Source organism: Trachypithecus francoisi, unplaced genomic scaffold (assembly GCF_009764315.1).
Source record: "Trachypithecus francoisi isolate TF-2019V2 unplaced genomic scaffold, Tfra_2.0 Lachesis_group8, whole genome shotgun sequence".
Classification (NCBI taxonomy): domain Eukaryota; kingdom Metazoa; phylum Chordata; class Mammalia; order Primates; family Cercopithecidae; genus Trachypithecus; species Trachypithecus francoisi.
The window spans coordinates 53811068-53823930 of record NW_022681473.1 but is presented as its reverse complement, the minus strand read 5'-3'; the positions used below and the strand labels follow the sequence as shown (position 1 = coordinate 53823930).

The 12863-nt window shown below is 48.2% G+C and overlaps 1 protein-coding gene across 3 annotated transcripts in view; it reads right to left on the bottom strand.

Annotated features, from left to right (window-relative positions):
- The window catches only part of GALNT18 (polypeptide N-acetylgalactosaminyltransferase 18), a 350932-nt gene that overhangs the window by 158755 nt on the left and 179314 nt on the right, over positions 1 to 12863 (bottom strand). For all 3 annotated transcript variants that reach the window (XM_033204872.1, XM_033204874.1, XM_033204873.1), the window contains exon 3: positions 4387 to 4553. In XM_033204872.1, coding sequence (XP_033060763.1) covers positions 4387 to 4553 — 167 coding nt within the window. The remainder of the gene's footprint in view (positions 1 to 4386; positions 4554 to 12863) is intronic.

The following is a 12863-nucleotide window of genomic DNA, read 5'->3' as shown; positions in this document are numbered from 1 at the left end:
TCAGGCTGAGGTCCGAGGGGCCTTTAGCCATGTCCTAAGGCCAGAGAGCGGCCACTTCCTCCAGGAGCTCACTCTAGTGTCTCTTCTTCCCCTTTTGTGAGTTCAGCTCAGCCTGGGGTCAAGGAACCCCATTCCTGGTTACCTCCCTGTCCCATTCCACACGGGAACTCTAGCCAGGGCCAGGCCCCTTCCCATCGTATCCGGCCTCCACTCTGGCCCTGTCGGCCATCAGGCACTGAGCCTGCTGCTATGCTTGACTCTGGGCACCCATCACCACAGCCATGTTACCTCCTGCTGCCTCCCTGTTCCCTCACAGAGCAGGAGAAAGACAACTCCTTTATTTTCAGAGGCAATCCTTGCTTCTGTGCCCTGGATCCCATCTTCCTCCTCAGAGGCCCTGCTCCAAACCCTGGCCTCAGATCCATTAAATCACTAGAGGTAAAACCTGGGCCCTGAATGCCTTAAAAGCCCTCCAAGTGATTCTAATATGCACTCAGGGTCTCGAGAACAACCTACCTTTAAGAAAAGAGAACTAGAACACAATAAAATACAATAGAATTGAATTGAACAGAACAGAACATAATATAATAGAAAATAGCAAAGTGCTTGGCACATTATAAGGGTAAGCATTGTTTCTTAAAAGTCATGTTCCCATCGGGTGTGTATGGGTGTGAGTGGGTGTGTCATCCTGGGTCATGATGTAACTTTATTTCTTGCTGTAGAAGATGGTAATTTTTAATTTTTATTTTTGGAAAACATTGCTCCAGTTCCTGCCCGAGCTTGTGATTCTCCTCTATAGTCAAGAATCCTCGAGGAAAAATCTTCCCTCACTGCCTGCTCTTTATCTTCATCTGACTTCTACAGCCCCCATCTCCAACATTCCACTAAAGCTTCTCGCTGAGGTTTCCCGGGTCTGTCCCTTCCACACTCAGTGGCTTCTGCTCAGGTTCCTCATCCTTCCACCTGTCTGTGGGGTCATGTGAATAGACGGTTCTCTTATTCCTGAAATTCCCTCTGTCCACAGAGACTGTGCTGTCTTCCAGATTCTCCCGAGCGTTCCTCCTCTCTCACCTGCTAACGCTCTTCCTCCCAACGCCTACATATCTTACCCTCAGTATTCTCTCAAGCTTCTAACTTTCTGTTCTTTCCACTTTCCTTTTGACCTCCTCTCCTTCCAGTCAATGGCTTTAAGTACTCCACGCATGAGACTCCAAATCCATGTTCCCACATTTCCCCTCTGGGGCTCCTGCCATGCAGTTTGCTGGCTTATGTGCCTGCCTCCTGGAAATGGGTTAGAACTTAGGGAGGGTAACAGTGACAGGGATCAATTCACAGTCACACATAATGTGACCACTGCAGGCAGGCGAGGCAAGCAAAGGAGGATTTATCATCTGCATTTTCCAGAGAGAGAGAAACAGACTCTGAGAGGCTGAGGGACTTTTCCGTGGTCAGTTATCATCCATGTAGAGAGGGTTGCAGAATCTATGACTTCAGGCTTTAATCCAGAGCTCTGACTCTTAACACTATGCACTGGACACTGAATATGTTCAAAAGTGAAGCCACATGTTATTCCTGAAACTAAAGCTTCTCTAACAGACCTGTGAATCATTAGGAATGCTTTCTAAGGCCAGTGTCAGTGGTTCACACCTGTAATCCCAACAGTTTGGGAGGGCAAGGCAGAAGGATTGCTTGAGTCCAGGAGTTTGAGACCCGCCTGCCCAACATAGTGAGACTTCATCTCTACAAAAATTATAAAACATTAGCCGGGCATGGTGGACGCAACTATAGTCCTAGCTACTCGGGAGGCAAAGGTGGGAGGATTGCTTTAGCCTAGGAGGTCAAGGCTGCAGTGAGCTGTGATTGTGCCACTGCATTCCAGAGCAACAGAGCAAGATCCCATCTCAAAAAAAAAAAAAATCAAAATTAAAAAAAAAGAATGCTTTTTAAAACAGCGATGTCTAGAACCCTCTTCGAACTCACTGAATTAGAATCTCCTAGGAGAGCTTTTTGTTTGTTTTAACTTAATATTTTGACGTAATTATAGATTCACAAAAGTGCACAAGAAGTTTTCATGTGCCCCTCACCCAGTATTCCCCAATGGTAACGTTGTACACAACCACAGCACGATATCAAAACCAGGCCACTGACATGGCTACAATCCACAGAGCTTGTTCAGCTTTCTCCTTATACAGGCAGGCACTGGTTTGGGTGTGCATATATAGCTCGATGCAGTTGTGATGACAAGTGCAGCTTTGTGTAACCAATACCACAATCAAGATAGTTTACTGAACCATCACCACAATGCTCTAGAGCTTTGGTTTTGAAAGTTCTTAGGTGCTGCTCGTCTGCATCCCTGATGACGGACTACTGCACCAGGGCATTGTTCCTGCTGCCTGCCTCTTCTGGGGCAATGCACCGCCATCCTCTAAATCACCCTGGCTTGAAACTCTGAGCTGTCATTGACCGTTGGCCTGCCTGCCCACGGCTTCTCAGTCAAATGGTCCAACAGACTTTTCCTTCCTAATACCTCTCGGGCCCATAACTTGTCCCTGACTCCAGGCTTCTTGACTTCTCTCTACCACTGCAATAGCCTTCTCATCCACTTCCCTTCTTCAACATGCCCCAGCCAATATCATAAAGCATGCCCAAATTCCTCCATTGCCCAGCTCTGACCCCGTCATTCCTCTGATCAAAAGCTTTAGATAGTTATTGCCATTTACAAAATAAAGTTCAAACTCTTTAAGTTCAAATAGGAAATCCTCTATATCTGATTCACTTTCCTTATCTAAATTTCTCAAACTCAATATCAACTTTTTCCATATGGCTTATAGTCCAAATGGTATCCTTAAGGACATGATAAGGTTCTCACCATAGGGAAGAAACGAAAGGCTCTGAGATTTCTTCCTCCTAGTGCTCCATTCTCTTCTCTCTTGTTATGTGAGAAGTTGTGCCTCTTGCTTGGGGGATGTTTTCATCCTCAAATGCTGGTTCTTCCATGCTGTGCCTCCTTACAATGTAAGACGTGAGGAGGATCAGCAGGCTGAGGTGAAGTCCAGGGATAGAGTGTGTGGGGCAGGCTAGTCAGGCTGTCTGGCGTTAGTCACTAGGGGATGGGAGTTTTCTTAGGCATTAATTTTTTGGGTCCCAGGCTAGATGATGGTAGGCAGCCATCAGAGACAGGAGCTGAGCCCTTCCTGTCTCCCTCGTGATAGACAATTACCTTTAAGACTATGTTGCCTATTTGCATCCTTGATGCCTTTTCCTTTCTTCACGTCCACGGAACAATGAGAATCAAATGATTCTCCAGCAGTGTCCTTCAGAAATTTCTAAAATCCCCTCACAGCACTGCTCCCACACTTCTTACCATATGATGATAAAATGAAAATGAAGATTCACTTTCTCAGATTAAATACATTGCAATTATCCAATGTGTTTCAGCTTTAATTGATAACAAATCACAAATTGCCCATCTGAACTTCTCATTACAGCAACTGATTCACTAGGAAATTTACTACCTGACACCAGAGAAAACTCAAAAGATAACACAAGCTCAGTGTTTCTGTGACACAGCGACCCAGAAGTCTATTTTGAGAAATCATGCGTTATCAGAAGTACATTCATATAAATGGCCCTGTCAAGAACACTGGTTTTTCAGCTGTCTCCAAATGTGGTCTTTAAGTCTGGAATGATATATGATGGCACATGGGGATGCAAAGAACTAGAGACCAAGAAATGTGCACCAGGGAGAAGAGGTGGCTGGTAGTGCTGGAGAAAGAGAGTTAGTGATGTGATGGCCTCAATGAGGTGTTTGCAGGCCGCCTAGGGCCTGGCTAGGGACAGATGAAACAGGGAACAGGGGATCCAGCAAAGAGGCTAGACATTTGACAGGTCTGCTGCTGTCACTGAGTTACATGTCCACTCCCATCCCCATCATCACCACCACCACAACCTCCATCACCACCAGCACCATCATCACCACCACCACTGCTAACATAACACCAGTGAACAATCTTCCAGGCAGAGGCTGAGCAACCCTACTAGGTGAAATGATGCATCATGGAAAAGAGTCACTGGACATGTTCACTGTGTACATGGTAGGGTAGGAGGTCAGGGCCTTCTATCTTATCATATTGCACTGGAATATGGGAGGGGAGAGTAGGCAGCCAGTGAGAAAAAGCCTAAGGACCAGACCCCTCTGGGATGCAGAGGCCGTGCTCGGATGCAGTGAACCTTCCGAAGCACTGGCCACCATGAATTTTTCATCTATACTCCAGAGAAAGAGCAGCCACAGACAGCCTTGAGCAAATGTGAACCCCGATGCTGAACCATCGGCTTCGATGTCAGCCAGGAAGCAGGGCTTGGGCCCTGGGAAGCTCCGACACTCACCGTTACTGCTGTTGTCATCCACCAGGATGATCTCCTTGAGCAGATGCGGGGGCGTGCGTTCGATGGCTGAGTGGATGGAGCGCAGCAGCACCGAAAGTGCTTCATTGACGAAGATGAACACGATGCTCACCTCCGGCAGGCTGTCAGGAAATGAGAGGTTACGGCACCTGCAAAGAATAGCCAAGCACTTAGATTTGCGAGTGACTCAGCTACAGTCACCTCAGGAGCTGACCCACCCCATGTCCTGGCTCCAACTTTGCTGGAGGGCTCAGGAGTCCAGATTCTTCCAAGGGCCCCTTCTTTGATGCACTTAAGATGAGTCCTGGCCGGGCGCGGTGGCTCAAGCCTGTAATCCCAGCACTTTGGGAGGCCGAGACGGGCGGATCGCGAGGTCAGGAGATCGAGACCATCCTGGCTAACCCAGTGAAACCCCGTCTCTACTAAAAAAATACAAAAAAACGAGCCGAGCGAGGTGGCGGGCGCCTGTAGTCCCAGCTACTCAGGAGGCTGAGGCAGGAGAATGGCGTAAACCCGGGAGGCGGAGCTTGCAGTGAGCTGAGATCCGGCCACTGCACTCCAGCCCGGGCGACAGAGCGAGACTCCGTCTCAAAAAAAAAAAAAAAAAAAAAAAGATGAGTCCTAAATGTCCAGCAGTAAGGCCCACAAGCATTGAAACAAGTTCACCCCACACCTGAGTTGAATTTGTCAGTGACTATGCCAGCTGAACAGTAATGCCATGGGCACTTAGGACAGCCCATGGCAGCTGGCAGGGAGTCCCCGATTGTTTACTAGAAGAATGACTTAATGTTATTAAATCCAGTAGAATGGGAAAGGCAACCAAAGTAAATTCATAGTATTTCCAAAATGGCAGCCAACACCTAGGTGAGGCCAGACCTCAGGCACCCAGCCTCAGGAGACAAAGATGCCTCCTCCCAGAGGCTTCTACTGCCAAAATCTACTTCCTTTTACTCCAGAAGGCCTGCGACTTCTCCTGCTTCTCACTCATCACAGAAATCCAGTTTCCAGAACAGGGTTGGAGCTAGAAACAGTCTCAACATGAGGCAAAGGTAGAAGGACCAGGTCCAGTCTCATTTCACAGACAGGGAGACTGAGGCTCAAAGAGGTTGAGTTCCCACCTATGGCTGCATTCTCAGTCAGCTACCATGACAGAATCCCAACTCTGGTCCTCTGACACCTGCACCAGGGTCTCTCCTTGAAGGAGAAATGGCCATGAAAGAGAATGCCCCTAACTGGCCCATTTCCCCCTAGCTCTGCTGAAACCCTGAAGTCATTTGGTGGTCTCTTGAGGACTTGAGGTATTCCCCATATGAAGAGGAACACAGTTCTGAAATCAGACCCCATGAGAGGCCAGACAATGGAAAGTGCCATGGCTCCTGAGGGTAGTTCCCTCCTCTGCAAGCACAGTCTCTGTGGGCAGGAGACCACTGCTGGTGCCCTTCCCTGCCTGACACTAAATGCTGTTCCAGAAGGCACTAAGCTCCCATTTTCTGTGTAGATGAATGAAAGAATGGGGCAGCAATCACAGCCCTGTCCCAGGCCCTGGGTTTGGAGAGGAGGGTTCCCACTGAAGGCTCCAGGGGTTTAGGGCTGGTGACCATGTTCCATTGCTCCAGAGTGGGAGGTGCAGCCAGGTCAGAACACGCAATAATGAGCATAATTGCACGGGGCTTCTGCTCGTCGGTAATTAAAGTGTTGCAGAATACGAATGGGCCTGCTCTTCTTTAATGAGGAAGGCTGCAGGATAACCAGCACTGAGCAATTTGGACAAATCACCATGGGGCCCCAGCCTGCTTAAGAGCATGAGATTAATAAACTAAGATCAGCATCTCTATGGTTACCAGAAATGTACAGAAACTTTTCCCATTCTATTTCCAGCTCTCCTTCTCTCTCGCCAGAGAGGAATGAGGGAAATAAAGAGTTGAGTCTTTTCCCAAATCTACTTTGTACTTGTGATTTTAATAAAACCAGGTTAATAGATTGCTGTAGAATTCATTTGTTCGTGCATTTAATGGAATAGATATATATTGAGTATCTTCCTCTAGGCAGGTAGTCTCACAGGCACTGAGGGTACAGCAGGAAGTGGATACAGTCCCACAGTCCCTGTCCTTATGGAGCTTATGCTTTGACAGAGAAACAGACAAATATGGAAGAAAAAATACAATTTCATGTAAGTGCTAAGATGAAAAGAAACTCTAGGCAAGAGAACGGGATGGTGCCCTGGCAGCTGTTGTAGAAGGAGTGGTCAGGAAGGCCTCTCTGAGGAAGAGAGGTTGGATCAGAAACTTAAATGGCATGCAAAAGTGAGTCGTGCAAGGGTTCTGTGGGTCCAACGGAACAGTGCTGTGGCTGAAGAGGAGGGAACCAGCTGATATGACAATGATGAAAGAATGAAGGGAATAGAGAGGGAGGGGAGGGGAGGAACTTGAATGAAGGAGAAAGACTAGCATGCCTTCTGAAGCTCATCAGATCTTTTTCAATATTTTAGAAAAGAAAACTGTGAATACAATTTTCATAACAGCAATTAAAAGATTTGTGGTTGACAGTCAAATAAGTCCTCTAGCTAGTATTTATTTATGGTGATCAAGACCAGCAGCTGGGCTTTCCCTAGGCACGGAAACTGACAGAGATGAGTATTAACACACACACCATTTGTTAATTGCATTTAAAAAGTAATATCATATGTGGCCAAACAAATAGCACATGAATTCTTCTTTTATATAAAGTATAATAGACAGCTCCCAAGAAGGCCAGTGGATTGGTACAAGTTCACTGTCCTCCCTACTAAACTCCACCAGCAATGAAGACTTTGCTTCTGTATCTCTCTGCACTTCCCCAGGGGGTCTGCTCTGCGTTCCCAGAGCCTCACTATCCAAATCTCCAGGGTGTTCAGAGATGGGGGTTAACTGTTTCCCCCTACTCTCTTTCCGTCTTAATTCTGAACATAGTGCCCAGTCTCCCCCATCTGGGGAAACCAATTTTAATTCCTCCTGGCAGCAGCCATGATGGTTTGAGCTGCCAGTCTCTGGAAGCTGGTCTCCTGATGGTCTTTCTCCATGCAGAATGAAATGCTGTATTCGTTTAATAAGCTAAGCCCTGCTGATCACAATTTTCGCATGAAAGACTTTTGAACATAAAGTTTTCTTAGGAAAACTCATTCGAACATAGCTGAACACACTCTCTAGTGCGTCACATTCAAACCTGTTTATTGTCTGCCTTGCTCTACTAGAATGAAGCCCCCTGACAGCAGGAACTTTGCTTTTGGACTGTGCTGTCTCCTAACCTTGAACTACAGTCTGGCACTTAGTAGGCACTCCATGAATGTTTATGGAATGAAACAAATCTAACAAGCTTGCTTATTTTATCTACAGCCTACATTTTGAGTGCCTGCCGCTGATGTCGGACTGCTCCTTTTTCTTACAAACCTCCTCCCTTGGAAGGAGAGTCAGGTCCTCCCCCCGCCAGCAGGCTCCTGTTCTCCCGTGCTCCCTCCTCCTGCAGGAATGGCCCCAATTCCTTACACTGGAAGTCTCCAGAAGTGCTCAGTTTCTTTACACTGTAATCCCTCCAGGCCAAATGCCCTGACCTCCTTAAATCCTTCTTTCTCTTCTCTCCTGGGACTGCTGGGGCCTCCTGGTGATAGCCATGCTGCTGCTGTGGCCTCTCTCTTGGCATCAGGAGACACCTTCCCTCAGCCTTCAGTTTCTCAACACCTGACCTAAGGTGGCCCTGGGTGAGCAGAGCAGAGCAGAGAGGTGAGGGGCAGGCAGGATAAGGAAGATGATGTGGGGGGATTGTTTTAGGGAAAGCGTTTGAAGGGGATGAAGTCACCCAGATGCTGTTCCCAGCTCTGCCCCACCTTGCTGTGTGACCATGAATGAGCCACCTTCCCTCTCTGCTCTGTCTTGGTCACAGAATAAGGAAGTGGGAGGAAAGGATCACTCAGATGGCTTCTCTCCACAAGATTGAGGCTCTTATATCTCACATGTTTTCCAGCTTCCCCTCCCTCCCAACCCGCAGACGCCACAAGAAACATCCCCTTGCTACCATCATGACTACATAGGGTGACCAACTCGTCCCAGTTTGCCCAGGACCTTCCCAGTTTCAGCACTGAAAGTCCTAGGCACACCAGGTCAGGCGGTACCCCATGCCTATACCACCAGCTCTGAGGGCACAGACTGGCCTTGCTCACACCCTCCTGCCCACTGCCCCACACCATGATGCAAGCAGCAGGTCTTCCATTGGTATCTGTTGAATAAATTCCCTTTCAGATTCCCCAAAACACCTTTTCACCTCAATACTGAAGCAGAATGTACATTGCTGAAGGGTAGGGGCAAAAAGAGAGAAGAAGAAGAACACGTCAAGAAAGACATCTACATCCTTCCTGGTCATGCCATCCTCATCACTGCAGACACTGAACTCAGGAGAAGGCTTTGTGCTGTAGTCTGAGTCACCTTGAAAAGAACATGCCTCCAACAGCTGTGTGGGAGAGGACTGCTCCGGACCCACGCCCAGAGCTTTTGCTCCAGAGTCCAACCACTTTCTTGGCCTGGCAACCAGCACTGACCCAGTGGACTTTGCTCCCAAATCTGCACTGCTAAGATGCCCTCCCAGAGCACCTGGATTTTCCAGGATTGGGCCACCCACACACTCTGCTCCAGTTCTGCCATAGTTGGGACCCTCCCAGAGCCTCCCTCCCCTCTGCCCTGATGTCTGCCTCTGCACTTGCCTCTCTGCTCACCTCTGCAGGGAAGGGCTGAGGACACGGATCTCTAGGAGTCACACTCTGGGACCAGCCCTTCTGTGTTTAAGCTCCTCGAGAACTCACAATTGCACGAGACTGAGCCCATGCTCATTTTGAGAACAGGAACATTCTCCTATAAAATTAAGCCATAAAAACCTCCCTTTTTACTTTTATTCTTGTTCAAAGCTGAGCCATTTTCCACTAGAGATAAAAAACAAGGCATTTCTGAGAGGGAAGGGATATGACTGTCTAATAAGCTGGAATTGATGGTCATGACAGACTCCGTTCTATTGAGTTCTGCACACAGAAGGAGATGCAGGGATGGGGAGCAACAACTTAGGGGGCTTCTCTGCAGAGATCCCCCAGGACTGTTTGGAGATATGTATGAGGCAAATTTACACCAAGGGCTTCAGTGCTGTATGATCATGAGAGGCGGGGAAGCAGTGGAGGAATAAGTGAGGTAAAGCCCAACTCTCGGCCACCTGATAAGACCCAGGGCAATGGCCAGACCTCATGCGCTACAGCCGGACACCTCCACCTTGGATTGGCAGACCCTCCCCTGTTTGACCTCAGCAAGTCTGCAAGGTCCTAGTCTATCAGAGTGAATTGTTCATAGAGGCTGCTTGACCTGGGGGTGGGGGATGGGAAGAGTGAGCAGGCCCCTTCTAGAATGAAGACCAAAGTAGACTGTGAACTGGGGTCTGTCTGCCAAGACGCACTGGGAACAGCATCCAGCTATGCCAGGGTTCTGGGAGTGGAGGCCGGGCCCACCTGACAAAGCAAGTGAGACGGTGGCACTCCAGGCAACCACTCCTCTGAGGGGATCGTCCTGGTCCTGCTTTCTCCCCAGGCTTTTCCTGGAGAGTCCCTCCCCTCTCAGCTGTAGTCAGCACACAAGGGTTCAGGCTCACTAACCCCCTGGGACGTACACCCAGGGAGAGGGTCTGACCCCAGGATCGGCACTGTCTTGGCCCTCATGGCCACCATGGCCTCACTCCAGCCTGTCTCCTACCTGCACCCATGGGACTAGCTTGATTCTCCTCTGGCCTTACGCAGATACACCTAGCTTCTTCCAGATCTTTCCAGATTAGATTCCCAGGCCTGTCAGTTCCCAGACTGCAAGACATAATAAAACCAGAGGATGAGGGCAGTGTGATGGTTCCCATTGGCCAAGAGAACAATCAAAACTGTCCCTCCTTCTGGCTGGTATCTGTATCCCCATAGCCTCTGAAGCTAAGAGACTGCCGGATGTTTGCTGCCCCATGCAGAATACTTGGAAATAATACTAAAAACTTCCATTTACTGTTTACCATATGCCAGAAACCATGCCGAGACTTGTTCAGATGTTTTGACTATTTTCCCCATTGTATTCCTTTCCACAATCCTATATGGTAAACAGCATTATTATCCCCATTTAACAGTTGAGGGAAATAGAGTTGAGATGGTAAGTTATCTTCCAGGGTTTAAACCTGGGCTCATTTGATTCCAAAGCTTGTCTTCATAACCCTGCTGAATGATGATTTCCGTATCTTCCTTTCCATACCCACCCAGAAGTGCCGACTGTGAGACAGTGGTGTTGTGTCACTGGCAACACAGACCTTGAGGGAGGAGTGAAATGAAGGAGTTGTTTCCAGGCTGCCAAATGTGCATGAAGAATGGAGAGGCTGTATTCTATCTAGCAGGACAATGTGGACAAATACGATCAACACTACTGAGCCTCTGAAGCCCAACACTGTCTTCCTGTGACACTCCTGCCTCCAATATGTACAATCCCGGTGACTCCTTACACCGAGGCTGCTGTGTCTTCTGCTGTGTAGCATCTCCATTTGACTCACAATTAACAGGACCAGTGACTGATTTCCTGATCCCCAAATAGCCATCAAAGAGCTAGCTGTGGGCCTATGAGGCAGCCTAGCACAGAAACTCTGCGTAGCTGGATCTCGTAATGTTAAAGAATGACCAGTGGTCCTGTCCAGCCTTTCTCATGGAGGGGCTGATTGTAGGAGATCCTAAGAAGGTGATAAGTGAGGCCCAGCGGAGCAGAAATGATGGATAGGAAGAAGGACGTGTCAGTGAGTGAACCGTAGACGTGGACATGAAGTCACTGTTAGAAACACAGCAAAAGTGGGGCAAAGAGGAGGCAGGCTGGAGTTGTCCAGGATGTCTTGAACCACGCTGCCTCCTCCAGAGCCTGCCTGTGTGGCTTCTGATTGTGTGATTGTGGGCCTTCATCGGCCTTCAAAAAATCCCAACCACCTGTGGTTACCTGCATAGGTTTGGTTCCTTGCTCCCTGAGAACACATACATAACCCAGTAGAGAAAGACCAATTCCCTTCCTGGGTGGACTCCAGTTCCCTGTGAGACTCTCACAGATTCTGCTTTTCCTTCATGCCGTGTACATGCTATTGCAATGTGTTTTTATATGTGATCATTTAACAAACGTCAGTGTCTCCACTAGACTATAAGCTGCACAAAGTTAGGGCCATGTCTGCTTTGCTCATCAGGTATCCCTAATACTGGGTATGAAGTTCAGCATAGAGTAGAAATTTAGAATGCACCTGGTGATGGACTGAATGAACACATGAATATATGAACAGTAGAAAGAATTCAGGTCCATAAGGGCTCTGTGGATGGGAATTCCACCATGACCTGATGGGAATGGAATCACTGAGTCGTGCATTTATCCCTGCCTGACTGCAGCAAGAAGACTAGATTATCCCACAAGTCAAAGGGGTAAAGAACAGGATAATGGAGGCAGGGTGGGGATACTAAGTATATCCAGGGACTTCAGAGACTTGGCAAGACACTACATCTGGCCCAGATATGGAAGAGACAATGGACATCTGCAAACCAGGAGTTCTGAAATGCCAGAGAAATCGGGCAGGCCTGCATCTAAGAGCAGAATTTGGTGCAGGAATTGCTGATGAGTAAACTGCTAAGTACATGTGATCATCAAAACATCCAACTTTCATCCAGAGGCAGAAGTTCAACCATCATCCTTTCAGGTGAATTTACCAATTTAGAGAAAGGCTCTGCTATGTAAAATGTAGATGGAAAATAGGAAAAAACAGAAGAGAATCATTTACAATGTAAGCAACCAACAGGAAGCAGGGATATCATTTGTCCCTAAGACATCTTAGGGATCTGCGGAATGTGGGATCCCCGGGCTGAATGAACAGCCACCCAGGGAACAAAAGCCAGCTGGCTCTGATGGAAAAGCCACATTAGGGACTCTCTATGTGGTGGGTTTGTCAGTGAGCAGGCCAGGCCCAGAGCACCTACAGCTGAGGAAGGTGGGGCAGAGCAGATCTGCTGGGGCAGGGAAAGGCAGGTCCTGATAGATCCACCGGGACAGGGGAAGGTGGGTTCTAAGGAAGAATGGGGCAACTTTGCTCTCTGCTAGCAAAGCCTGGCTCAGGGCTTGGCCTCTGACGCCCAGAACTCTGGGGCTGGAGAGAAATCATTCCCCAGGGACTTCTGTGTAACCTGTCCTGCAGTGCCTGTCTGGTCCCGCTCTCATCTACTGCTAGGGCAGTGTCCTGTCCCATGTGCTCTATGTCCACATAGCAGTCCTTCAGGTTATAAAAGTCATGATCATGTTCACTCAAGTCTTCTCTTTTACAAATCAGAGACCCAGATAATAAAAGTGACTAAAAGTTAAATAGCAGTTCCTATGTGTCAGGAAGTGGCCCATGAGCTTTACATACATTACACA